Consider the following 27,986-nt stretch of genomic DNA (forward strand, 5'->3'; position numbering starts at 1 on the left):
AGGCCCTGAGTTAAACCCCAATACTGACACCAAGAAAAAAAAAGTAATTTCTTAGCCAGGCACCAGTGACTCCTTTCTGTAACCCGAGCTACTCAGGAGGTTAAGATCTGATGATCTTCGTTCAAAGCCAGCCCAGTCTGTGAGACTCTTACTTCCAATTAGCCAGCAAAAAGCCTAAAGTAGAGGCATGGTTCAAGTAGCAAAATGCCAGCCTTGAGCAGAAAAGGCCAAGGAATAGTGCCTAGACCCTGAGTTCAAGCCCCAGTACTCATACAAAAAGAAAAAGGAAAAGAAAGATAGGAGGAAGGGAAGAAAAAGCATAAGAAAGCAGGAGAAATTAAAGAAAAAAGGAAGAGAAAGAAAAGGAAAGAAAAAAGAAAGAAAGAAAAGAAGGAAGGAAAGAAGGAAAGAAAGAAAGGCAGGCAGGCTGTACTGACTGAGCAGTTGTAGTGTTAAAAACGGGTCTGAGGTGTCTCTCCTGTGTCAGCTGAAAACTCAGCCAGGGTTGCAGGAAAGAGCACCTTTCCAGTTCGCTGTCTGAATTACTTGTAGATGAGCCTGAGCTACATGTTGGAAGTACTCTGGTTTTAATCCACACACTTCAAGACGGTACCTAATCCTAGAAATTTAAAATGTATGTGAAGGTATAGTTTTGCTCTACTGTTTACATTGCAGATCACTATAATTTCATGGAGTTATATTGTAAATAAAACGATGCACTTTAGGACATTTTCTATTTTTGAAATCGGAACATGAATCACTCACATGACCAAAAATTGTATTTTTAAAAGAAACACATGTCTGTCCTTTTACAGTAATTGTTCTCTTAAATAAGCTATGCTATAAATGGAATCATTACCAGTTAACTTTGAAAGCACATCTGTTTTAAGAGTATTGTTTTGAAGAACATATGCTATAGAGCTGGTTTTTTTAAGCTACATATAAGCTACTAGCTGTTTTGAAAAATCTGTTGTTTCTGCCAAAGGTGAATTAGCTAAAAGATTTCTTGAGGAATCCTCATTCAAATTTGTATGATTCAATAAAAGAAAACATCAAGTAATAGTAAAATAAATCGTGTATGAAATGTCGCATTTTCCTTTGTAATTTCTAATCTATATTCCTCATCGTTTGGACCCCAGTGAAGTAGGGGAGCGATGTTTATGCCAGATCCTTGCGGAAGGCCTGTTAGTCAGTGGTTTCTGACTCTGCCCAGAAATGCCCAGGCAAATTGGTTTCCATGGCAACCGTTGCTGCAGCCTGGCATCTCCAGGCACTAGAGACAGTGCCTTAATTGGCTTCACACAGCCAGAATGCTCTGGGCTGGTGTTTTTCCTTTGCAGTCTTGGGAATGTGTGTGTTTATTAGCATCTGCCAAGAAAATAAATGTCAAGGACTATTTAATAACATTGATAAGTAAAAAATAAACTTGATTATATGCTCATAAGAATTAGTGATGGCAAAGGCCTATAATTTTCACAAGCACTTGCTTTGATTGTATTGGGTCTGTTGAACGAGATGTTTCTGTTAAGGATGACATCCTACTGCATTTCTTTGGTTTGGAGTTTCACATCCTACGTCGTGGAGGTAAAATATTTAGGATAACGGACTGATTCAGAGCTATTTTAAAGACAGTAGAAGTTTATTCTTTGCTGCTAGAAAAAGTAGCATCATCAGTGATCTCCCAAATCAGGGAGAATGTCCACTGAAAGACCAAAGCAGATTTCAAACTGGAGGATTCATTCCTTTCCTAAATTGCTAGCTGGCTGCATTATAAGTTGTTAGATTTCTTCCCCTTGAAGTCCAAAGCTGATTATTTATTGCCCACACAGGGATCAGCGATGTGTCTGTCTGTGAAGCAGCTATGTAGTTTTCGCCTTGTCTCATTCTGATGCAACGCTTGCGTGGCGGGGAAGGAACTCTTGCAGGATGTGTCTGTGCCCAGGTGTGACACCACTCAATAGCCCGACTGTGCGTCTGTCATAAATGCCGCCCAAAGCTGTCCTGAGGCCTGCAGTCTGGGATCCCTCAGAGCTGGCTGAGTGGTGGCAAATGGGCCGAGCTTGATTATCAAAATAAAGGAGTTTGGCTCCGTACAGGGGGGGAAAGGGGGTGCAGCCTACTGTTGAAGACAGAATTGGGCCTAGCAAGCCAGAATTGGTCACAGATTTTTCAAAGACAAAGCACTTGCTTAACTTTCTTCAAGACATTTGAAATCAGAGATGAAGATGCCCTCTCTGTTCTGTCGATGGCGTAGTTAGAGCTGAACACCATAAACTGCTAACTGCTCCGTGGAAAGCTGCTTGTAGTCTAAATTGTTTTGCTTTCAAGATGATTCTTCCTGACCCTTCCTGGGCTCTTTTCCTCAAATGGAGGCAAATTGTGTGCAGTCAACACCCCGGTGACGTCGTTTTCCAGGACCCACCTGCTCAGAGCAGCTGGGAGGGACAAAACTGCATCCTAAAATTTGAACAGGTCTCTTGAGGTGTGTGTGTGTGTGTGTGTGTGTGTGTGTGTGTGTGTGTGTGTGTGTGTGTGTGTGTGTGTGTGTGTGTGTGTGTGTGAGAGAGAGAGAAAGAGAGAGACAGACAGACAGACAGAGACAGTGAGACAGAGACAGAGAGAGACAGAGAGAAGCAGAATGGTCTTTCCTTCATTCTCTTTTCAATTTCTCCCCACCTGAGCCTCAAAATATACTAAAGAGAACATTTTGTCAAAACAAAACAAAACTGGTCAACCTATTTTCTAGTTGCTGTGTATTTACTTCGTGCACATAGAGCCGGTATAAATGGAAACCAGCCTGGCATAATCCAGCCAGGACTTGTAAATTCACATTGGGCATTGCATGTTGGCATTGCCACTTACTGGCTAGAGATTGTGCCCTCTTGGGCATCTGCACACCTCCACCATGATCCTCCTCGGCAGCTGTAGGAATTCACTGAGCTCAAAACCACAGGTGTGCACAGAGGTGTATGCAGTATGAAAGTATGTCATTTATGACTTCATCTTATTAAGAAGCAGCAGTTGTGTCTTCAGAGAATCATATTTTGCACTGTCATGGTTACAGCGTAAGAAATCATTTTGAGCTAACGCTGGTGGTTCATGTCTATAATGCGAGCTGAAATCTGAGGATCATGGTTTGAAGCCAATGCAGGCAGACAGATCTATGAGACTCACCTGTTCAGTTAACCAGCAGAAAGCTGGAAGTGGGGGTGTGGTTCGAGTGGTAGAGTTCCAGCCATGAGTGAAGAGAAATCCCATCAAAGAGAGGTGCAGAGTTCTTTTTTGTTCTGACAGAAAACAATTCAGTTTGGTGACAGTGCGCCTTCTCCATCAGAAAGTGCATCCACAGAAAGTCACGAACATGGCTGCGAATGGATAAAATGCCCCCGAGTAATGTAGAACCCAGAACAATGTTTACATGACACAAAAGCAGAAAGCATGTGAAATTACCCATGTCCTTTTTTTAAAAAAAAAATGTAATTAGGATGAAGTGTATTATTCACATTTTTTGTACATGACGGTATTTTGTATAAATAAAATATTTGTAATGAAGTTGTACAAACTGTGTCACTATGGGATGAACTGCCTGTGGGTCTCGCCTCTCTCTAAGGAATCCCATGCTAGCTTCTGGCAGCAGCTCAAAGGCAGCATGAGGATCAAGTTTCTTCAGTCTCCAGTTTGGGAAGTTGAAGCAAACAGGACCATGTTGTAGCAAAACAGGGCAGGTTTAGCTGCTTTTAATCCACAAAAGGGCTAGAAGGGCTGAAGGGGTCCAGAGACAAAGACATTGACTCTTTGAAAAAAAATTAAATACTCATCACATCTGTGAGAGCTGGGCTCCATGACTCACACCTGTAATCCTAGTTACTCAGGAGGCTGAGATCTGAGGACTGAGGTTCAAAGCCAACCCTAGGGAAGACAAATCCTCAACTCTTCACTAGCAAAATGCCAATGGTGGAGGTGTGGCTCAGGTGGTAGAGTGCCAGCCTTGAGTGATCATGCCTAGCAAGAGCTCAAGGGCCTGGCGTTCAAGTCCCAGTACCTGCACCAAAAAAAAAAATATGTAAATGAAAAAATAAAAGTGCTCTAGATAAATACACGAGGCATTTGCAGTTCTGAAACTAGTGAAGCCACCAGAAAGCAGGCTGGAGGAGACACATGTCGGTTGTTGACGTGAGCCCCTGGCCCTGGGTATGTTGTCAGGCATAGACCAGGTGCAGAGCTAAGGACCTGCCAGGTGCCCAGGCTTCCTGGAAAGGCCTCAGCAGCTCAGAGCCCGCCTGACTGGGGGACACAGTGCACAATGATGAGGCAAAAATCAGAGTCCTTCAGCCTGCTTGTTCTACACACACTCCAAGGGACTGGGAAAAACGTAAAGGCTCAGAGGAAGGACTTTGCTGTAGTGGTAAAACCAGGATTCACACCAAAGCCAGTCTGACTTCACACTGCAAAGACACAGCACCGCTAACATAGATGCTAGTTAATGCCGCAATCCTACTACTGAAGCTTTGTGTCGCTTGATCCCAAGTATAATCAATTTGGCAGAAGGGACAAGCTTTATTTAATAACCTTTCTCCAGCCTCCAATATTTTGATGTCTTTTTTTTCTGTGTGTCCCTGTCCTGGGACTTGAACTCAGGGCCTGGGTACTGTCCCTACACTTATTTGGTCAAGGCTAGCACTTTACTATAGCTCCATTTCTGGCGTTTTGGTTGTTCATTGGGAATAAGGGTATCACAGACTTACCTGCCTGGCTTTGAACCATGATCCTCAGATCTCAGCCTCCTAAGGATTACAGAAATGAGCCATTCGGCCAGGTGCCAAAGGCTCACACCTGTAATCCTAGCTACTCAGGAGGCTGAAATCTGAGGATCATGGTTCAGAGCCAGTTAGGAAAGTTCATAAGACTCCTATCTCCAATTAACCACCAGAAAACCAGAAGTGGCTCAAGTGGAAGAGTACTTCCTTGAGCTGAAGAGCTCAGGGACAGCGCCCAGGCCCAGAGTTCAAGACCCACAACTGACCAAAAAAAAAAGAGAGAAATGAGACCCTCATGCCCAGCAATACTGTCTCTTTAAGGGACCAGAAATTTACACAGGGCCAAGTGGCCCCTCCTCCCTACCTTGGGTTCTATGGCCTGTGCCAGTCTGATTAGACTCCAACATGGTACTACCCTTGCCAGTCTGTTTCTCTTACAGTGGCCAGATCATTACCTCTTCTAGAAATGCAAAATTGAATTAAGGGCCAGGCATGGAGGGTGACACCTGTAGTTCAAGATACTAAAGAGACAGAGAAGAGGATACTAGTTCAAGGTAACACAGGCAAAGCAGAAAATCCTATTTGAAATACAAACAAAAAGCTAGGATCCTCTGGCTCATGCCTGTAATCCTCACCACTCAGGAGGCTGAGAGACCTGAGGATCCTGGTTGGAAGTCAGCCCAGAAAGTTTGAGAGATTCTAATCTCCAATTAATCACCAGAAAACCGAAAGTAGCGCTGTGGTATAGAGGTAGAGCACTAGCCCTGGAGCAGTACCCAGGCCCTGAGTTCAAACCCCACAAGCAACAAGAAAAAAGACAAAGAGAAAAGCTGTGAGTGTGGCTTAAGTGGTAGCACATTTGCCCAGCATGCTCAAGGACCAGCGCTCAATCCCCAGTCCTGAAAACATGAAAAACAAAACACAGGCTGGGAAGGTGGCTCAGTGGTAGAGTGCTCACCCAGCATGCATGAAGCCCTGGGTTCGATTCCTCAGTACCACATACACAGAAAAAGCTGGAAGTGGGGCTGTGGCTCAAGTGGTAGAGTGCTAGCCTTGAGCAAAAGCAGCTCAGGGACAGCGCCCAGGCCCTGAGTTCAAGCCCTCAGACTGAAAAACAAAAACAGAAAGGAATACAGGAGAGCTCTCCATGCGCTGAGTTAACTCCACACGACTACTACACACAGTAGACTGTGATCAGGAAAGGCCCAGTCACAATTCCCAAATGCACTTTCAGCGTCCTGGCTGGCAGGCAGACGCGTGGTTTGGCGGGAGGTAGGGTTGTTGACAGCTTGGCTCTCGCTGTCCTTCCCAGCAACAAGGCTCTGTCATACCACAGGGTGGCTCCCACTGCACTGCAGCTGTCCAGGGAACACAGCCCAGTGAAAACCCGCGAGAACCAAGCCTCAGACCACACCGACCCCCGGTGAGGCCTCTTCTGCATGGATTATACGTTACGATGCATTCTGAGCTCATTCTCTTTTAGGGGTTTGAAGTTAATTTCTCAGTGTATTTTGAGACATTGTGATTCCTCTATAACCGTGACTGCCAAAGAACTTCAAATTACTGTACAAGATTAATCCAAGGAAGCCAGGCCCCGGTGGCTCACATATGTAATCCTAGCTACAGGCGGGAGGCTGAGATCTGAGGTTTGTGGTTCAAAGCCAGCCCAGGCAGAAATATCTGTGTGACTTTTATCTCCAATTAGTCCAGCAAAAGCCCAGCAGGGGAACTGTGGCTCAAGTGGTAGAGTGCTGGCTTTGAGCCTTAACAAGGGGCCAGACTGCATCCCATCCTGGAGGAGGAAATGACTACTTCCTCTGATCAATCCAACACCCTATATTAACCAGCACACAAGCCACCCACAGGCTGAGCGCTTCTTGACGGGTGACGGCCACACTGCACACGTGGCCTAGCTCTACCCGTGCTATCATCTTTTTTTTCTTTTCGGCAACACTAGAATTTGAACTCAGAGCCTTTCACTTACTAGGTAGGCACTCTGCTATTTCAGCCACATCCTCAGTCCTTTTTTTTTCTTTTTTGTCGGTTGCAGGGATTGAACTCTGGGCCTGGGTGCTGTCCTTTAGCTCTTCAGCTCAAGGCTAGCGCTCTACCACTTGAGCCACAATGCTACTTCCAGTTTTCTGAGTAGTTTATTGGAGATAAGTCTCATGGACTTTTCTGCCTGGGCTGGCTTTGAACTGCAATCCTCAGGCTTCAGCCTCCTGAGTAGCTAGGATTACAGGTGTGAGCCATCAGCACCAGGCTTTTTTAGTTATTGTTTAAAAAACAGACTCTCATATTTATGCCTGGGCTGCCCATGATGGTAATTCTCCTATTCATGATTCCCTTGTAGCTGGAATCACAGGTGTACACCACCATATCCAGCTTTTTTTTGGTTGAGATGAGATCTTGAGACCCTAAACCCCAATCCTTCTGATCTCCATCTCCCAAGTAGCTAGAATTATAGGAGTGAACCACTGTAGCTGGCTGCTATTTATGTGGGGGGAATAAAAGGGAATAATCACAGTAACTAAGTAGTTAGGTTATTATAAAAATTCACTTGGATGACTATTAAGTGACCACAGAATAAGTCCTCAGGAGACAGCGCTGCCTGGTCAGCACTGACACAAAGATTCTTCCTATCTTGAAGTCAGTCCAGCAATGTATTTCGAATCCCTTCACAAAAGGCATCCCTGGCATCGTTCTTTCCCAGACCCCTCCGGTTCCATTTGATAGGTCAGAAACTGAATACACATCCAGCACTTTCTAAGCACACGCTGGCACTAATAGAACACAGGATCTTGACGCCATCTCTTGAGGAAAGGAGACGTTCTGATGATGCCCATTCTCAAGCAGATCTGCGCTGCTCTCAGAAGGACTCCCGCTTGCTAAATCCCTTCCCTCGTAGCCCAAGGCAAGCCCTGCTAAGTCTGCTTCACCCCAACATCATTTTGGGAGGTCCAGATCTGCTCAGACATGTCGGAACAGCTGTCTGAGACGGTGGCGGGTACTGATGTGGCAGTGTCTGAGTTTTGCGAGGGTTTGGGAAAGGAATGGAATCACCTCTGGGTTGATGACGTACATGTCCTAAAATTTCTGTATCTGGGTGTATTTTTAACAACTGAAAACAAACTGTCCCCTCAGGAGGGGGGTTGCTCATTTTGGCAGCCTCCGAATGACACACACAATTTCATCAACACCCCTGGCCTGGGCTGAGACTGGAGGAGTCCCTGGGGTCCTCCAATCTCTCATCAATCTTCAAGAGGGACATACTTGGGGGAAAGGGGGGACATTCCCAAGGCCAGCAGCAGGGCCGGCTCGCTGAGAACAATGATGTGACAGTCTCACGGAAGCAGGTTTCTCTCCCAACCTCATTAGCTCAGGAATTTAGAAGCTCCACGTCCCTAGTCTCCTCCCCAAGTCTGCCAGCAACTTGAACTTGAGAGTCCTTGAACTTAGTTTCCAAACATCTGAGCTTCTGAGAATGCTTGGGCATAAAAGGTCAAGAGACCTATTTTGAACCAGAAGAGCTGGCTGTGGAAGCCAGCCCTGCAGGGACATAAGCCAGTACCTACTTGGCACTTGCCACTGACTTTTGTCCCCTTCTTGTCAGCCTCTGATGACCCACAGGGAATGGGGATATTTTAGAGTTCATATTTTGCTTTCTTTCCTCTCCTAATCCTCAAGAAAATATAACCATGGCTCCATCTGTGTGTGTGTGTGTGTGTGTGTGTGTGTGTGTGTGTGTGTGTGTGTATGTGTGTATGTGTGTGTGTGTGTAGTTTAATTCTTAAAGTTTCTCAGGAAGTTCAGCGCCAGGGAGAGCTGAATCAATAATTATCATAAATTGTACCTAACTCCCATGGGATTAGGCTGAGGAAAATCAGCTTTTAAAAGATCTGAAGACCATGTGATTATACACCCTGCCAAGCACCAGCCACTCTGGGGGTAAAAAAAAAAGCTGACATCTGAATTAATTTTCTTGGTGCTACATATAACTAAGAAGTATATACTCCATTATTTTGGAAGAAAATAAAGTACAAAAGCCTGCCTTGGCTAATCCGTAGGAGAGGCTGTTATTAATAGAGACAAGGAGTCTGTCCACAATGGGGTGGACATCGCTTCTGGCACCTACTCTGGTGTATATTCTGGTACCTCAGGACAAAGGTATGGCAGGTATTACCCTAATTCACAGCTGGATCAGTGTGGACACAGCCCTATCTACCCTGGAAGGTTAGTAGCCCCAAGGGGAAATTCGGAGTCAGAGATCAATCTTTGCCACTGTCTCACATGGCTCAGCTCTCATGGAGTTGCTTAATCTTTCTTTCCCAACAGCCTGTGCCGGGCAGGCACAACGGAAGGTTCTCTGTCACTTCCAAGGGGAGAAGTCCCTTAGTCCCATCAATACGAGAAATTTCATCCTTTCTGAAACAGCTCCTCACCACTACCATCCTTCTGTTTTCATAGTTTTTTCAATAGTCCCACAGGACTGTCCTGCATGGGCTGGCTTCAAACCTGGATCCTCAGCTTTCAGTCTCTCTGAGTAGTAGGATTACAGGTGTGAACTGCCAGCGCCAGGTCAGTCTTCCCCTTTCTAGAAAGGGGAAGTAATGGCAAAATGGGCATCGTGTTCTCACACTGCTTAATCTTAGATGTACATAATTTGCTTGGTTTCATTCTAAAAGCCAAAGAAAACCAACATATTTCTTGATAAACAGGAATGATGAAATCCTGCAGATCAGCCTTGACTTTATTTCCTTTTTCTCCTGTGCTTACCCCTATGCAGTGTATTCATTCATCACCTTACATCTGTTTTTGCTATTCTATACATGCTCTTCTTAACCCACCCCTTTCTCTAACTACTATTTACTTATTTCAAACTATGGTCAGAATGAAATGAACAGATTCTAAGTTCCTCTCAACCACCTACCCTAACAAAGTGCCCCAAATGGGGGATTCAGTAGAAAACTAAATATGGTTAATGTTCTTCTATTCCCCTTCTTGACTTAGCCAGTTCCATCCAGCAGATACCGGGATGACAAGATGAAGAATACTCGTGTGCAGTGTCCTTTCATTGACTTTAATAGCACCACGAGGCAAGCAATGAGTTTAGCTGACAGGCATGATTAAACTGAAGGTATCTTCCCTGTTCTCCAGTTTTATAGGGTCAGACTGTCCCATTGACAGCTTAAGGGAAGGAATCTCAGGAATAGATCAAAAGGGCACATTCCAAGAGGCAGATAACATGATATCTGGAAGCAGTAAGATAAGCTCACAGAGACTCTTTTCCTGTCATTTGACAGGATTACTGCAGAAGTCAGACACTCATAATCCTGTGTCTTTACTTAGCCATAGCATAAACAAACAACCAGCAGTTTTCTCCTGACATCATTCGTTCTTCACACACTCAGTCATAGTTCCCATGGGACCTAGGGATCCCACAACTCACAAATTTGTCTATAAAATCCAGCAATAAGGTTTGACTTATGTGTATGTGTAACTTACATGTGCACCCTCCCTTCTCCTTCCCTTCCTTTTCCTTCCCTCCTCTTTCTTTTGAGATAAGGTGTCACTATGTAGTCCAGGCTGTCCTGGAATTCACAATCTTCCTGCCTCAACCTCCCAACTCTGCTTCTGTCCTTCCCATTCCAATCCCTCTAAGTTTAAACTATCCAGACTTTCCTTCTTAAAGCTAAACTCAGATTATATCACCCCAAGGGTCAAACTTTTTAAAGAAATCCTGTAGAGCTAACCCACTGATGTTCCAATGCTAAACCTGTTCTTCAGAACCAAATCTACCTTCTTCCTCCCTAGTCCCACCATTATTTCATTTTCTCTCACTTGCCCTCCTTTGTGTGTGTGTGTGTGTGTGTGTGTGTGTGTGAGAATGTGTGAATATGTGCACATGGTGCTGGTACTTTGCTTTTTCACTAGTGCTTTTCCACTTGAATCGTATCTCCACTTCTGGCTTTTTGCTGGTTAACTGGAGATTAGAGTCTCAGGGATTTTTCAGCCCAGGCTGGCTTCAAACCATTACCTCAGGTCTCAGTCTCCCGATGTAGCTAGGATTACAGGCACAGATGCACTGGCCCTAGGCCTGCTCCAAACACCCATGTGTACGCATTCACAAAGTGCTCTCCCTCTCTGGCAAATGCTGGTTCTACTATCACAACTCCCAGAAATCCCCTTCTTCCCCTGGCTATCTATTCCTTCTCTGCTTCCCTTCCCACCCAAGGAGACAATAGGTATGCGCAGGTAAGAAGGGACAGGTCAGTCCAATTGTTTCTACTACAGTAAAGGTATACATTCAGCAAACACAATAAGAAATAATTTTAAGTTAAAACACCAAATTTATTGTATAATATCGAACTATATGCACACACATAGAAAATAAACGTCTCATATAATTGTATACCTTTTTTTCTTAATCTTGTATTTATAAAGACTGAAAAACTACTGATTTAGCAATTGGAGTTAAGTTTTAAAAACCAAAAGGAAAAGCAAAAATCTACTATCCTTCATCAAGACTTGATGCTGTATATCACTGTTCATAAATACTTCATTTTATATAAGTTAAGACTTTTCTCTAGTCACTAGGAATTTTAAAATTAGGCTTTCACGAGTTCTTTGATCATGGAGAATTTTCTTATCCCATGATGACTGAGGCTGAGCACATCATTTTGGAGATACATATATTTAATTTAAACACAACACCCCCAAATCCTACCATAAACAAACATTTCAAAAGTGATAAACAAAACTACCATCATCAAGAATGTCTTTAAGTCTTGACAATTAAAGAAGGGGAAAGAAACTTTACAATTTAAATAAAAATATTTTTTTAAAAAAACACATAGCATGCATCTGAGAAATCAAGTAACAAAGAACAGAATGAAGTAAGGAAGAAAGGAAATAAAGTAAGATAGAAAGGAGGGCAGGAAACAAGAGACAGGGTAGAGAGGGCACATGGTAGCAAACATGGAACAATGGAGAAAGGGGATGGAAACGTTTTATTTCTAACTTTCCTTGGGCAAAACACTCTTTAAAAGTCAATGCAGCTAGCTTAGAAATGGAGGATAATTGATTTGCCACCTTGCCATAGGGGTGTGGCTGAGCAAAAGAAGAGAACTGAGTCCAAAAGCAATCGCACTCTGTACTGCGTATCTTCACGGAGGCCTAGGAAGTGGGCACAGCCACGGAAGGTTGCTGTTACCTCCAGAACTTTTGTTATTTCTTTTAAACAGGATGTGCTCGTAAAAGCTCTAAGAAATGCTCCACAGCTCCACCAAAATAATGGGCCCCACTCCACTTGTTTGGAAGTGGAAGTTTCTGAAGTAGTCCTTGCTTCCTTGGGTTAGAGGGGCTGAAATCAGCCAGGGCGCTTCCCAGGCTGGGCTGAAAAGAGACGATCCGCATGCACAGGTAAGGGGGGACAGGTCAGGCAACGTCATTCTGGTAGAGGAATGGGAAGTTCTGGGGACAAGGAGGCATTATGGGGAAAGGTCAGGGCAGCATTTAAGAAATCGAAGTTTAAAAATCTACTGCCACTTTTGTGTTTTGTTTTGTTTTGTTTTTCCAGCAGACTGCAACACAATCAATCACAGGTGCAAGGGACACTGGGATAACTGGGTTTAAAACAAAAATAAAACAAATCAAAACCACCTCCGAGACCAGAGCCAATTTTACACCCCAGCCCCTGACTTTTCATAAAGGCTGTATTACTACTTAGAACCCTGGACCTGCAAACACATCTACCAGTCCCAACCCACTTAGATAATAAAAAAATAGAGACCATTGCCCACGATAATCTGACTGGGCCTCGTGTGGGTCCCGAGGAAGGATGGGAGGGACAGCTAGGGCACGCTGAGGAACCTCAGGCCAAACTAAAACCCTCATAGTTGTCAAGGGCCTGGGTGAGCCGAGCCCTCAGAATCTCTTTGCTGCTGTACTTAGGGAGGTCGAGCAGGTTGTAGCAGGTGTGGGCCACAGGAAAGTACTCCTCCCCGCTGGCTGTGGACTGGATGACAATCTGCAGACTGGCCATGCCGTAGATGGGAATCCGGTCGCTGCCAGTAAGGAACACTGCGGAGAAGGAGAAAAGGCTTTCACAGCTGTGCCAGTGGATCTCAGAGGTCTCCAGGCAACGGAGAGAAAGGCATGACACCCTGTGGCTCGCAGGGAAAGTACAATTATGCTTGTGTGAGTGTGAGCAGCCAATGGAGGGACAGATACTCAGAACTGCTCTCAAATGAAAACATGGCCTCGATCGAAGATGTGCCGCCATACTCATCTTGAACCTTGGCAAAGTCAAAGCTGAAAGGACTGGTTGACATAGGAAGCAAGGAAGATCTTCCATTAGAAGATAGAAAAGGCGGGCTGGGAAGGTGGCTCAGTGGTAGAGCGCTTGCCTTGCATGCTCGAGGCCCTGGGTTTGATTCCTCAGCACCACATAAGCAAAAAGAAAAAAGCCGGGAGTGGCACTGTGGTTCAAGTGGTAGAGTGCTAGCCTGGAGCTGGAAGAGCTAAGGGACAGTGCTCAGGCCCAGAGTTCAGGCCCCATGACCGGACCCAAAAAAAAAAAAAGAAGAAGAAGAAGATAGCAAAGGGCCTCAAGGTCTTCTCTTACTGGAAATGCCTGAGGCCTGTGCCACCTAGCTATTGAAAGGCCCTTTAGGAGCCCAGCACACATGGATCACACTTGTAATCCTAGCTACTCAGGAGGCTGAGATATGAGGATTGTCATTCCAAGCCAGCCCAGGGAAGGAAAGTCTAAGAGACTCTTACCTCCAATGAACCACTAAAAAACCAGATGTGGAGCTATGGCTCAAAGTGGTAGAGTGCTAGCCTCGAGCAAAAATACTCAGGGACAGCACCCAGGCTCTGAGTTCAAGCCTCACAACAGATAAAGAAAAAAGAAAAAGAAATTCCCTTTATTGTCTACTTTCCTCTCCTTTTTTATTCTCTCCTTTCCAAAAACCAGAAGAGCGGATCCAGACATCTTCTAGGCAGATAAGATGTCTTGTCAGATGTAATGTGACTTGCAATGGTTTTTTTGGTTTGGGTTTGGTTTTTGTTTTTGTTTTTTTTTTTTGGTCAGTTGTGGGGCCTGAACTCTGGGCCTGGGCGCTGTCCCTGAGCTCTTCAGCTCAAGGCAAGGGCTCTACCACTTGAGCCACAGCGCCACTTCCAGTTTTCTGGTGTTTAATTGGGGATAAGGATCTCATAGACTTTCCTGCCCAGACTGGCTTTGAATTGTGATCCTCAGATCTCAACTCCTGAGTAGCTAGGATTACAGGCGTGAGCCTCCGGCACGCAGCTCGGTTTTGTTTTGTTTTTTTAAGAGAGATACAAGGAAGGTTAATTCAAGCCATTTCCTGTTATAAATGAATGCTTCAGAAAATCACTTTCATATAAACTATTATATTCATGCTTACTTGGAGGGAAGGAACAAGGTCACTGTGCCACCTCATACTGCTAGATGCAAATGACCTTGGTACCTCAGCCTCCCAAGCAGCTGGGACTATAGATATGAATCACCACACGTGGCAAACTATTACTTTTAGAGAAATGAAAACAGTGAAATGCTTCTTTCTTTCCCTTTTACTTCCCTGTTATGCAGAAAAGATATAACTTAGCGATTTAGCTGGTACCGATAGTATCATTCAGACATAAAACGTAAATTTAAAATGGTTACATCTTTACTGTGGAATGCATTGTCCCATACTCTAAGTTAAGATCAAAACGTGGACAAGACCAAATTGAGATTACTACTACTTACAGAGAAACTTCTTCTTCTTCTCCAGTGGAAACTCATGAAATGTTTCCCAGAATAGTTTCACAGTGGGATGTGTGGCTGAGTAATCACCCTTATAGATGGCCGTCTGTCCAAAAGAAAAGACAAGAAGCAGAATATGTCTTATGGGATAAAGACAGTATTCTAGTGGACCTTGTACACCATTTGTATTTGACAAGAAGAAATAACTACCTCAGAATACTTCTGAACCCTGTGCAGACAGAGCATACTTGAAGGCAACCAGGTCCTAGGTGCACACCCGAGCCATTGCTCCTTCAGCAGAGCTGAGAGTTGAACCTCTGGCCTTGTGCATGCTAGGCAAGCACTCTAGCCCTAAGCTGCTTTCCCTAGTCTCTGGTTTTCTGAGCCAGGGTTCCTCTGTGGAGCTCACCCTAGCTTTGAAGCTTTGACCACACTTCATAGCCCAAACTCGGGATCCTCCTGTCTCAGCCTCCCCAGCTGGATACCCCCGCGCCCGAGGGCAGGACGCAGCTTCTCGGCTCACCTCTTGTAGCTCGTCCCAGTTGTAGTTGCTGTTCCCCACCATCATGGCCCTCAGTTCTGAAGGCTGGAAGAGCTCAAGGACTTTGCCACCGCACACCTTCAGGAAGCCGCTAGAGAAGGCTGTGTACCATTCATGAATGGAGACTTGGAAGACATAATTCACATAGGCATCCACAAATTCCTGCCTGCCCAGGAAGACCAGAGAAACAGAATACGATTAGCTCCACGTCCTGTGGAGTTTATGAAGCTGGCCTTTGCCACTGATGAAAACAGGGTCTCCCCAGCCTCTCCCCCAGGCGACACACTGAGGTGTTACCCAGGTGGCCAGCGCTCCACCCCCCTTCATCCCTGGTTTTAGGGTGCTAGCGAGCACTTGCTGATGTGGGACACAGAAGATGGAAGACAGAACCTGAGCTTCCTCAATTGTCATCTCATTTAAAGGTCCTGCCTAGAATTCAGTTTAGAGGGGAAGAAATTGAAACCTTTTTCTGCTTAAAAGCAAAAGCCTAAGCTATCTGTTTTAGGCTCCTTTCATTCACTTGTGGTTACATGACTAAGTACGCTAATGGAATTAATTACATCCATGTTCAGCAAAGACAACAGAATCTTAAGAATGTTGAGTGAAAACAAGTTTTGAGTGTTAAGTAAAATGTGATAGGATTTATGTAAGGTTTTTTTATTTTTTTGTTATTTTTATTGCTTTTTATTTTTATTTTTTTTGTTATTTTTTCAGAACCAGGGCTTGAACTCAGGGCCTCACACTCATCTTTCTTGCTCACCGCTGGTGCTCTACTGCTTCAGGCAGGCCTCCAGTCTGACATTTTGCTGGCTAATGGGAGATGGGAAGCCTCCAGTCTGCACTGGCTTTGACTCTTGCTTCTCTAGAACTCAGCCTTCAGAGTAGATAGGATTACAGGTGTGAGTCACTGGCACCCAGTTTGAATTTAAAATGCTTTAAACAATCAACATCGTGAAGAATACTTTCTACATATCGAATAACTGTTATATAATATTTCATAAAACTATATTTGAACTCATGGATTTCCTCCAAGATGACACTTTTTCACCTGGTCACCAACTGTACTGATGGCATCATACTAGGAAGGAGGGTGGATAGTTCAAATCCAGTCTCTGCCATGTTTTCTCTCTAAAAATTGTCTCTCTCCTTTTTTACAATAAAGTGTTCTATTTTCAGAACAAAACCACTATAGTGGTTTAAACATGAAATGTTCTCCGCAAAAGGCTAATGCATTAAAGGGTAGGTCTCCAAGCTGTGGCTCTACTTGGAGGAGTTCTGGAAACCACAGGAAGTAGAACCCAACTGGAGGAAGTATGGAGCTGGGAACAGATACTTGGATTGTTTCTAGTGCCTTACTGTCATTTTCTACTTCCTGTCTGCCATAAGGTGAGAAATCTCTGCCTCATGCTTCTGATGTCTTGATGTTCTACCTCCTCATGGAGCCAAGGACTATGCATTGAATCCTCAAATCATGAACGATAAAATAACCCCCTCCCCCACGTAAGAGGTTTATATCAGTTGAGGAACACAAAGTGGCTGATGTACTGAGATTACTGTACATTTTAATCCCCAATGCTAAAAGTTTCTCAATGGTGCAAATAATGCACCATTTCCTTGAAACCTATTACACAAAGTTAACTCTATTTTTTCTGGTACAACTGCCCAAAAGAAGTATCTTCAAAAGATAAAAGGAAGAAAAAAAAGTTAAGAAGAAGTACCTTCAACAGTTTACATATTGCTATGCCTTTTTTTTAATGAAAGTATCGTTTAAGTCAATAGACCTTTAGTAGAATGGATTAGCTTCACAACATAGGGGCTGCATCTAATCAGCTGAAGACTATAAAAGGAAAAGACAAGACCACAGTATCGACTTCTGCCAGAAATTTCAGCCCAAAGCTGAAACTCACCCTGCCCGAAACGGGATTTCAGACTGGCCAGACCCCAGGATCACATGAGCCAATTCCTCAAAGTCAATCATATTATACATGGGGTCCATGACTTGGTGATGCATCAGCTGATAACCTTCAACTGCTTAATGGTGCAAGTGACAGGGCACTGTAGAAGGCCCAGCGCTCACCTTCTCCACAAAGAACCAAAGTCACTGACAGGTGGGTGTGGGAGAGCACGGGAAGTCAGCAAGACTAGAACCAGATTCAGAAGCCTAAGACAGGAGCGCAGTAAGAGACACAAAACACCCCGCATCTGCCACCCAAGCTGGAAAGAAGCTCCTTCCCTCTGCAGGGGTTAGGGCAAAAGGGAGAGGAAGACAAGCACATGAGTGCATCTGCCATGGCCCTAGCCATTGGACCATGTGGCCAGCAGCCCTCTTAGCTAAGACCTGAGACCTGAGCGGGAACCTGGCTTTGGGAGAGGATTTACACTACTCCCCAGAGCCCCAGGGTACTGTAGCTAGGAGCAATCTTGAGAAGAGACCTCCTCTCTGACTTAGGGGGACTCTGAGGATCAGAACCCCCCACATGTTCTTATCTCTGGAACCCCAAGACTCCCACTGCACAAGCTTGGAAGTCGTTGTCTTGTGTCTCTCCCCATGAAGTATCATGCCACCACCAAAGGGGGGTGACCACGCCCACTGTAGAGGAGCCACGCAATGTGCACCCCAGGCCTACTGTGGTCCGCACCACACCTGCCTCATCTGCCTGTGTCCCCACTCTCGCGTGGCCTGCGGAGAATGTGGCTCTCTACCTCTGCTACTTGGGAGGTTAAGGCTGGGAAGACTGAGGTTCAAGGGCAGCCCAGGCAGAAAAGTTTGTGACACACTTCTTCCTCGGAGAACTGGACGTGGTGGTAGACGCTAGTTATCTTCGCCACGGCAGGAAGTCTCACATAAGGGCCTGGCCCAGGTGTGCACCTGGGCAGAAAGCAAGAACCTAACTCAAAAATACTCTGCAAAAAAAAAACAAAAACAAAAACAAGAGGACTTGAGGTGTAGGTCGGCAGGAAGGCTGCCTGTCTAGCAACATGAGGCCCAGAGTTCAAACCCCAGCACCTCTGAAAAACACATGAGAAAGAACATCGAAATGCACTAGCAATGGCTAGCCTAGCAAACACCACAGCTGAGCAACCCAGAACAGCATTGTTTACTCATGGTTCTCTGGAGGGAAGGATGCACTGCTGCAGCCCAGCATCACCAAGGTGTCATGCCACAAGGCACTAGCCTAAAATGCAAAGTCTGGTTTCCTGTTCTGTATTTTTCATTAATATGCATTAATAATCCATATTAATTGGGTTCCGTGTGATATCTGCATACATGCATACGAAGTGCACTGAGAAATCCAGCCTCTGTCCTCCCCTCCCTCCCTCCCCACACCTCCGCTTCCAGTCTCTAGCGGTCACGATTCTACATTCAGACGCACTTTTTCAGCTTCCACATATAAAAGAAAGAACACGTGGGTCTAGTCTTTTCTGTGTCCAGACCATTTTACCAACATAATATCCTCTGCTCCCTCTACCCTGCGACAAATGTCAGGATTTCATTCTTTCCTGGCTGGATAATAATACTCCATTGTGATGCACAACACATTTCCTCCTCCATTCACTTGTTGACGGGTACAGAGGCCCATTTCCTATCTTAGCTGCTGTGAACAGCGCTTCCATTAACCTGGGCGGGAACGTCTCTTTGGTCTGCTGTCTTTTCTTCCTGCGGACACATACCCAGAACACACATTATATCTACTGTTCTCCATAATGGAGGTACTAATTTACATCCCCACCAACGGTGTATAGCAAGACTCTTTTCTCCACACCCTCCTAGGATGTGTTATTTTTTAGAATAGCCAGTCTAACCAGGGTGAGATGGTACCTAATTATCATTTTCGGTTGCATTTCCCTGATGCTTAATGAGATTGACTGTCTGGATTTGTTGCCATCCGTATGCCTTCTTTTCATAGGTAGCTTTTCAGGTAATTTGCCCATTTGAATTGTTTGCTAGGTTTTCTGAGTTACTTGTATATTCTGCCCTTATACAATCCTGTCAGCTGAGCACCTTACACATATTTTCAGTGGGCTCTCTCTTTACTCTGTTGACTGTTTTCTGTGCTGTGCAAGGTTTTAGGCTCAATATAATCTTGTTTGTCAATGTTTGTTTTTGTTTCCTGTGTTTTGTGGGTTCTATTCAGAAGATCATTGCCCATATTAATATCTTGATGTTTGCTTCTAGTAGTTTCAAAGTTTCCAGTCTTGTATTTATGTCTTTGATGCAGCCTGAGTGGATTTTTGTAAGAGAAGAGACGGGTCAAGTTTCTCCATGTGGATGCCCAGTCTTCCCAGGACCATTTTATTTCTGCACTAGAGGTGTTCCGTGCTTGTGCTGACAATCATTTGGCTGTGGATGTGTGGGTTTATTTCTGGCATCGCTGTTCTGTTCCATTGGTCTTTGCACCCATTTTTATGACAAGACCACATTGTCACTGTAATCCTCCAACGTGTCTCAAATTCAAGTAGGATGAGATGTGCAGCTTTTTTCTTTTTTTTTCTCTTTGTTCTTCTTCAAGACAGCTTTGCCTATTCAACGATCTCTAATGCTTCCATGAGTTTCACGATTGTTTTCTAGCTTTGTAACAAATGCCGTATGTGTTTTGATGGAGGTTGAATTTCACCTATTAACCTATACATTGCTTTTGTCAGAGCCACCTGAGAAAGCAGGAATGGGTGCAAAGAGTATGAATGTAAAGAAGCAGCAGACAGCTGCTGTGTACATGTGGGATGTTTGTAATGCAGGCTGAGGTCTTGGAGGCATGAATGTGGTGAATGCTTGTACGCTAAAGGTTCTGTGTGCGCCACATAGGCAGAGCACAGTATGAGGCACAGAAATAGGAAACTACCCTTTAGCTCATCACATAACCATGAGGAATGTTTAAGTGGCCAAAAGAGTTTGTCTTACTTAGCTCCATTTGTCATAAAACCTTCTGCCCGCACAACAAATTCGAAGGCTGAGAATGGTTCAACAGTGGCAGGGTCTTTCCTGCCTGCTCCTTCTTGCCTCTTCGCTTTATTTTTGTCTTGAATTGTTATTTTCCATCAGTGTCATATCTGCTGGATGGGACTAGGTAACTTTCAGTGATATGGACATTTTAGCAGTATCCTTCTAACCTTAATATTAACATAAGTGGTATTTACACTTACACACACACACACACACACACACACACACACACACACACACTGTCTTTTCCAATTTCCTTCATCTGAGTTTTATGAATCTCATTGTAGAGATGTTGCACTTCCATGTTTAAATTTATTCCTAGGTAATTTTAATTTTAAGAGTGTGTGTGTGTGTGTGTGTGTGTGTGTGTGTGCGTGCGCACGCGCACGCGCCAGTACTGAGGCTTCAACTCAGGGCCTGGGTGCTGCTCCTCGGCTTTTTCACTCAAGACTAGCAGTCTATCACTTGAATCATAGCTCCATTTCTGGTTTTTGGTGGTTAACTGGAGATGAAAGTCTTATAGACTTTCCTGCCTAGGCTGACTACATACTACAAATTTCAGATCTCAGCCTCCTGAGTAGGTAGGATTAGAGGTATTAGCCCCTGGTGTTTGGCAATGTATTTGCCAGACCTGGGTGCTGTCCCTGAGCTGCTTTTGCTCAAGGCGAGTGCTCTACCACTTGAGCCACAGTGCTCTTTCCGGCTTTTTTTAGTAGTTTGTTGGAGATAAAGAGTCTCATGAAGTTTCCTGCCTGGTCTGGATTTGAACTGACACCCACAGATCTCAACCTCCTAAGCAGCTAGGATTATAGACTTTAGCCACCAGCACCCAGCAAGTTGCATTTTTTAAGTAAAAAAATTGTTATTCAAAATTTTATTTTAACAAAGAAATCATCTTATAAATATGCTAGAAACAATCACATGAAAGAAAAACATATGAATCCTTATTTTGGGGTTCATTTCACCTTACATCAACTCATCTGACCTTTTCTGCTTGTCTCAGACATTGTATGTCCCTCCCCCCTGCTTTCACTGTATTTGATGTTGGTATAATTTGTGGAGGGGAAGGGAAAAAACAAACCATTTAAATAGGGATACAAGTGGACCCATTGCAACAATGAGATGTACAAGTCATTATGTCGAAAAACAAATTTTACAGCTTTGACGGGGAGGGAAGGGTTGGGGGGGGCGGGGGAGGGATGGGAAGGGATGGGAAGGGGAAACAAAGGAGGAGGCAACAATGCTTGATAAGAAATGTATTCATTATCTTGCCCATGTAATTGTAACCCCTCTGTACGGTATTTTCACAATAAAAATAAAAAAATAAAATTTTATTTTATAGAAATGTCATTTCTTTCATGATTTTCTTCTTGATATTGAAAAGCTACTGATTTTGTATAGTGCTTTTGTATCATGCTACTTTGCTAAATTGTCATCTCTCATAATATTTGATTAAGTCTTTGAGCTTTTACATACAGAATTATGTTATCTGTAAATAGAAGCAATTTGGTTTCCTTTCTGTTTTTTATGTCTTTCTCTGGTCGAAATGCTCTGGCTAAGTGTTCTCCTACTATATTGAACAGAAGCAGTGGGCACAGACACACTTGTGTTGTTCCTGATCTTAGTGGAAATGACTTCAGTTTTTCCAAGTTCAGTATGATATTGATTATAGGTTTTCATAAATATCCTTTTATTATATTGCAGTATGACCCTCGTATATCTGGTATGCTTCAGGTTTTTATCGTAAAGGGATGTTAGATTTTGCCAGCTACTCTTTCTGCATCTGTTATGATGAGTGAGCTTTCTGTTTTTGTTCTGAGACAGGGTCTTACCATGTAGCTCAGGTTGGCCTTAAACTGAAGATTCTCCTGCCTCAGCCTCCTAAGGACCAGGATTACAGATGTATACCACTACACTCTGCTTGGATCCTATGATTTTTATCCTGGATCTGTGATGTATTGTATTTGTTGATTTGTGTATGTTGAACTGCCTTTGCAACCAGGAACGAAACCAACTTCATCACTGTGTGTGATCTTTATGCTGTATTGTTAATTGCCAGTATTTAGTTTTGCAAGGTTGACTACTGTTACCTATAACTGGACACGGTAGTGAAGTCTTATTATAGCCTCTTGTGGAAGGGCTTCAGTCATAGTAGATATGAGATCCAGCTGACACAGTTCTGGGTACCTGTCAACAGGAGATAAAGACAGCAGACCAAAGAGACATTCCCGCCCAGGTTAATGGAAGCGCTGTTCACAGCAGCTAAGATAGGAAATGGGCCTCTGTACCCATCAACAAGTGAATGGAGGAGGAAATGTGTTGTACATCACAATGGAGTACTATTATCCTGCCAGGAAAGAGTGAAATCCTGACATTTGTTACAGGGTAGAGGGAGCAGAGGATATTATGTTGGTAAAATGAGCTGGACACAGAAAGACCAGAACCACACGTTCTCTCTCATATGTGGAAGCTGAAAAGATGCATCTGAATATGAACATGACTGCTAGAGGCTGAAAATTGGAGGAACTGGGAAGGAAAGGAGGGAGAAGGTGGATTTCTCAGTCCATGTTCTATGCATGCTTGTGACTGTCACATCATACCCGGTTAACATGTATATGTGTAAGCAAAAATAAGGATAAGGATACAGCTATTAAGTGTGGCACTAGTAAGAATAGTACGTTAATGACTTCAATAGATAGATAGATAGACAGATAGATAGACAGATAGATAGATAGATAGATCCAGTTTATTTTCAATGTATTTGCAAAGGCAGTTCAGCAGAAAAAAGAAGACAACGCTTTTTTAAATAAATTATGCTAGATCAATATGATTTCATTAAAAAAAAAGCAAAACAAAAAAAAAACCTCACTCCTATACAAAAGTCAATTCAACATGAGGTACAGACTAAATATTAAATTCAACATTATCAAACGTTTATAAGAAAACATGGAGTGGAAGGAAATCTCTTTATGGCCTTGGACTTGGCAGAGATTTCTTAGGCTGCCCAAAACAACAATCCACAAAAGAAAAACTAAGTGAAGGTTGGGATGAAAATATTCAAAAGCTGCCTTTGGTTATGAATTTTTTTTAAAGGAAAGAAAGAAAAAAAAACAGAGCCTGGATATGTACCTTATAAAGGACTATCTGGAACATCTATAGAATATTTAAAATAAAACACAAAATGTGAAATAAAAGCAACTTACGAAATGGGCAAAAAGATGCTGATTCTTTATCACAGGAGATACAAGACTGCCACACACACACACTGGGAAACATCTCATATCATAAACCACTGGCTCACGAGTTACTCAGGAGGCTGAGATCTGAGGATAGAGGTTCAAAGCCAGCTGAGCAGAGAGGTCTATGAGATTCTTATCTGGACCATTAAAAAGCCAGAAATAGAGCCACAGCTCAGGTGGTAGAGTACCAGCCTTGAGTAAGAAAGCTAAGAACAGCACCTAAGCCCTGAGTTGAAATCCCAGTACTAGCACAAAAAGAAATTAAGGATATCAATAAACAGCTAACAGATAAAGGAAAAAACTTGACAACAGCAAATGCTGGTGAAGATGTGAGAAACTGCAACATTTCATACATTGCTGGATAAAATCCAAATTGGATTCTCATTTGAACAAACAGGGTGCTGGATAAAATTCAAATTGGATCCCCATTTGAACAAAGAAGGTACAGGTACTTATGACATTAAAGCCACAGATAATCTGGCAATTCAATCCTACAGGGAGTTATCTGCCCAAGAGATACAGAATCATGAAACTGGGCATGCCCTGATATCCTACCTACAAGCTCACTGCTGTAATCCTAGCTACACAGGAGGCTGAGATATGGGAGATTGTGGGTTGAGCCTAGCTTGGGCAGAAAAGTCCATGAGATTCTATCTCCAATTAACCAGCTGAAAATAAATAATAAAACTCTGAGCTGGAGAGCTGGGAAGGTGGCTCAGTGGTAGAGTGCTTGCCTTGCAAGCATGAAGCCCTGGGTTCGTCAGTACCACATAAACAGAAAAAGCCAGAAGTGGCACTGTGGCTCAAGTGGTAGAGTACTAGCCCTGAACAAAAAGCAGCTTAGGGACAGTACCCAGGCCTTGAGTTCAAGCCCCATGGCAAAAACAAAAACAAAAATAAAACCTCTGGGCTGGAGATATTGCTCAAGCAACAGATTGCATGAGGCTTGGATTTCAAATCCTAGTATGGGAAAAAAAAGTGAAAGAAAACAAAGAAACCACAAGTGCTTTTTTTTTTAAAGTAGTATTAGGATTTGAATTCAGAGCACTTGATTGCAAAGCTGGCGTTCTACCCCTGAGCCGTGTGTCCAGTCCTGTTTTTCACCATCTATTTTTAGGATATGGTCTTACTTCCCACCTCAGGGAGTGACTAAATCAGGATTCACCTACATTAGGAATTGAAAAGGTGGGGAGTGGGCTCCTGGGGAGGGGAATACAGTCATAAAACTTAATGCTATCCTAAAACGTTAAGAAAATTGAGGGGAGGGATAGGGTTGGGAGGGAGGGAGAAGCATATAAAGAATGAGACCCATCATGATCCACATTGATTGCTTTCATAAACTGGTTTGCTGAACTGTAACGCCTTTTGTACAACTACTTACACTATAGATAATTTAAAAAATAACTAAAAATTATCAAGTGCTTGCTATGACCACACCAAGTAATTTACATAGTAATGAATATTCATAACCAATATGCCTATATTATATATGCCTATAATCCTAGCTACTCAGGAGGCTGAGATATGCAGAATGGCTGTTCAAAGCCAGTGGGGGCAGAAAACACTAAAAAATAGCCAGCAAAAAAACTAGCCTGGTGGTGTGGCTGAAGTGTTAGTGTGCCGGCCAAGTGAGCAAGAAGCAAGCTGAGGCCCTGGTTTCAAACCCCAATACGGGGCGGGGGGAAACAGGGCATCATATGATTACAACTTTGTGTAAGCCCCAAGTCAGTAAGAGAAAAGCATTTAAAGTAGTAAAGAATTCCTGAGGAATCCTTCAGAGAATCATCTGCCTGAACCATTGGTAGATGTGTGCCCTAATCCTAACTCAGGAAACGGATTTTGGTCTAAAACACCAGGCAAAAGAATGGAACTATATCATCAGTTGGACAGCAGAGAACCGTGCTGGCGGCTGAAGGCCTTTCCAGCGCTCCCAGATGCAGATCCCAGGATGCACAGATGCGCCTGCGGGCCGTGGCTGCGCAGGTGTGTGCGTGGACGTCCCCAAGGAAAAGACAAGGCGACAGCATATGCCTCCCGCCGGCCGCAAGGACGCCTTCCTCCGGGGCTCCACACCTTACAGGGTTCTGCTGTTCTCTCACCCTTCCCCAGTTTTACCTCATCCCACAAGCCTCTGATGGAATCTTTGAGAATACAAACCAAGATACCCAGAGCTCTGAGATTTCCCAACCACATAGCTCCAAAATTGCTTCCCAAGTGGAGACCTGGTAGATAACCAGTTGTGGGTACATGCGGCTAGATCTGAGGGCCAGCCGAGGGGATGGATTGGTGAGTGGGTGGCTGCTGGGGGATGGGAGGCCGGCCGGCCGGCGGGCTGGACGGGTGGATCGGTGGGTGGACGGGTGGATCGGTGGGTGCACGGGGGGATGGCTGGCTGGCTGGGCATCTGAGACGCTCCAAGGCCCGTCCATACACAGACCCCGCAGGTCTCCAAAGGGGTGGAAGAGAGCCGGGTTTCCCACGCTTCCGCTTTCTGGCAATGAATTAAGCCCAGATGAAAGCAGCCATCGGCAGAGCCGCGCGGACACCCGCGCCCAGGGCTGACCAACGCCACTAAGGAGCGATGCGGACGGCGGTCTCCAGGTGTAGGTGGAGGGTCCTGGGCGCTGGGGTGGGGGTGAGGGGCGCGGGGACCACGGCGGTGTCGGGTGCCGCAGGCCAGGGCGGCTGGCGTCCGCGGCCGGGCCCTGCGGGCGGGAGGAGGGGCTGCAGGTGGGGGGGGGGGGCGTGAGGAGAAGCGGGAGGGGGGGTGGGAGGCGTGGGAGGCGGCATGGAAACGACTAGAAGAATCTGGTGCAGTGTGAGCGCAGCTGTCAGCTGACGGCGCGGAGCCAGTGCGGTGGCGCGGGCGCGGGGCGCGGGGCGGGGCCGCGGCGCCGACCCCCGCACTTGCCGCATCCGCAGCATCATCTCTCCGGACCCGCGCCGACCCTCGCACTTGCCGCAGCCACAGCCGCAGCATCCAGACGCGCGCCGAACCCCGCACTTGCCGCAGCCGACCAGCTCGGACGCAGAGCCACCGGCGGGCGCCTCCCGACCTCCGCGGCAACTCCACGCGACCATGGCCGATCCGGAGAACCAGAGCCCCGCGGAGCCCAGCCAGGCGGCAGCGGCGGCGGCGGCGCCAGCGCCGCCGGAGGTGGCCGAGGTGGGCGCCACCGAGGAGGTGATGGCGGAGGGCGGCGCGCAGGGCGGCGCGGCGGCGGCCGGGGACGCGGCCGTCCCGGGCGCCGACGAGCCGCAGAGCGCGGCCGCGGCGGCGGCCGAGAGCGCGGCCAAGCCCCGCAACGACTTCATCGAGAGCCTGCCCAACTCCGTCAAGTGCCGCGTCCTGGCGCTCAAGAAGCTGCAGAAGCGCTGCGACAAGATCGAGGCCAAGTTCGACAAGGAGTTCCAGGCGCTGGAGAAGAAGTACAACGAGATCTACAAGCCCCTGCTCGCCAAGATCCAGGAGCTCACGGGCGAGATGGAGGGCTGCGCCTGGACCCTGGAGGGCGACGAGGACGAGGACGAAGAGTACGACGACGACGACGAAGACGGCGACGAGGAGGAGGACGAGGAGGTGGGCGCGGCGGCGCGGCGCCGCAACGACGGCCCCAACACCCAAGTGCCCGACGGCGCCTGCAAGTAAGCGCGCGGTGGGGGGGGCGCGAGCCACCGGGCCCCCTCCCTCCCTCCCTCCCCACCCCGTCCTCCCCTCTGATAGACGGTACAGGCCCTCTGCTGACGTTTCCTAACTTAAATCCCAAGTAACTTAAGCCCATTCCACCTCTGAACACGACCAGAGATGTAGCAAAAAGCAAGCCCCGCTCAGGTGAGCGTGGTGATTGGTTTGGTGAGTTCACTCCCCCCTCCTCACCCCAGCTTCAGAAGACGGGAAGAAAAAAGTAAGTACGTCATGTGGAATCCATCATCCACCTGTCCATCCATCCATCCATCCATCCACTCCGACAGCCAAGCAAACCCTGACGCATCTCCAATTGCTTAATTCTTTTCACTTCTGTCGCCCTGATCTTTCCCCATGCAGTGATCCCAAGAAAGACGTCATCTTTTAAGATGTGGCTGCAACCGACACAGGACAGGCCGGAGGAGAGATGGAGAAGCAGCCTGCGACACAGACCGTGAACTATGAACGAGGCCAGGAAAAACTGCCATTTCAACTTTAGGGGAAAAAAAAAAAATGTTCTGGGTATTTGTGTATTAGAGAAACGTGGCCCAAAAGGCGGGTGTAACCTGTATAATAGTGTCATCCTGTATTCATTACTAACAGTCTCACGTTTGTTTACTTGGCACTGTCTTCAAAAAAAAAAAAAAAAAAGGCGTTAAAAATAACACCCCTCCCCCAAAGTGTTTTAAGTATTGAATCACTTTACCTAGTGTTGTAGAAATATTCATTTAATTCAAGAGATGTAGACTGTAGCAAATTCTGTACCGCATGTGTTTCCAGCGTTGTGTGGTTTGATCCCTGTGAAGTGTTTCTGTCATGTAGCTTTTAGGGTGTAGCTGTGAAACCAACAGTCAAAACTCCTCACTGAAGCTAATGTTTGGGAAAAAAAATTATATACTTGAAGAACCAACCCAAGTGTGTATCCCCATCCCCAGCTCAGAAGTAGAAAGGGTTTCAGTTTGCTTGTATTAGCTGTGCCTTCATTATTTTGCTATGTAAATGTGACATTAAATATAAAATGGTGCATAAATAAATTTTACTGCTTGA

At 45.3% G+C, this 27,986-nt stretch overlaps 2 protein-coding genes across 5 annotated transcripts in view; one reads left to right on the plus strand and one right to left on the minus strand.

The window, feature by feature from the left end:
* Positions 1-11,084: 11,084 nt before the first annotated feature.
* Herc3 (HECT and RLD domain containing E3 ubiquitin protein ligase 3) overlaps positions 11,085-27,986 on the minus strand; it is a 104,842-nt gene continuing 87,940 nt past the window's right edge. For all 4 annotated transcript variants that reach the window (XM_042701633.1, XM_042701629.1, XM_042701631.1 and 1 more), the window contains 3 exons: positions 15,056-15,239; positions 14,536-14,638; positions 11,085-12,839 (listed from right to left, as the gene is read on the minus strand). In XM_042701633.1, coding sequence (XP_042557567.1) covers positions 12,631-12,839; positions 14,536-14,638; positions 15,056-15,239 — 496 coding nt within the window. In that variant the 3' untranslated portion in view covers positions 11,085-12,630. The remainder of the gene's footprint in view (positions 12,840-14,535; positions 14,639-15,055; positions 15,240-27,986) is intronic.
* Positions 26,334-26,903, plus strand: Nap1l5 (nucleosome assembly protein 1 like 5). Its single transcript, XM_042701637.1, has one exon. The coding sequence runs from the start codon at positions 26,334-26,336 to the stop codon at positions 26,901-26,903; it is 570 nt and encodes a 189-aa protein (XP_042557571.1).

This window comes from Dipodomys spectabilis, unplaced genomic scaffold (assembly GCF_019054845.1).
Source record: "Dipodomys spectabilis isolate Male_0828 unplaced genomic scaffold, ASM1905484v1 ptg000297l, whole genome shotgun sequence".
In the NCBI taxonomy this organism is placed as follows: Eukaryota; Metazoa; Chordata; class Mammalia; order Rodentia; family Heteromyidae; genus Dipodomys; species Dipodomys spectabilis.

Excerpts from the sequence above, each read along its gene's own strand:
- Nap1l5 (XM_042701637.1), top strand. The coding sequence starts at position 26,334 with ATGGCCGATCCGGAGAACCAGAGCCCCGCGGAGCCCAGCCAGGCGGCA.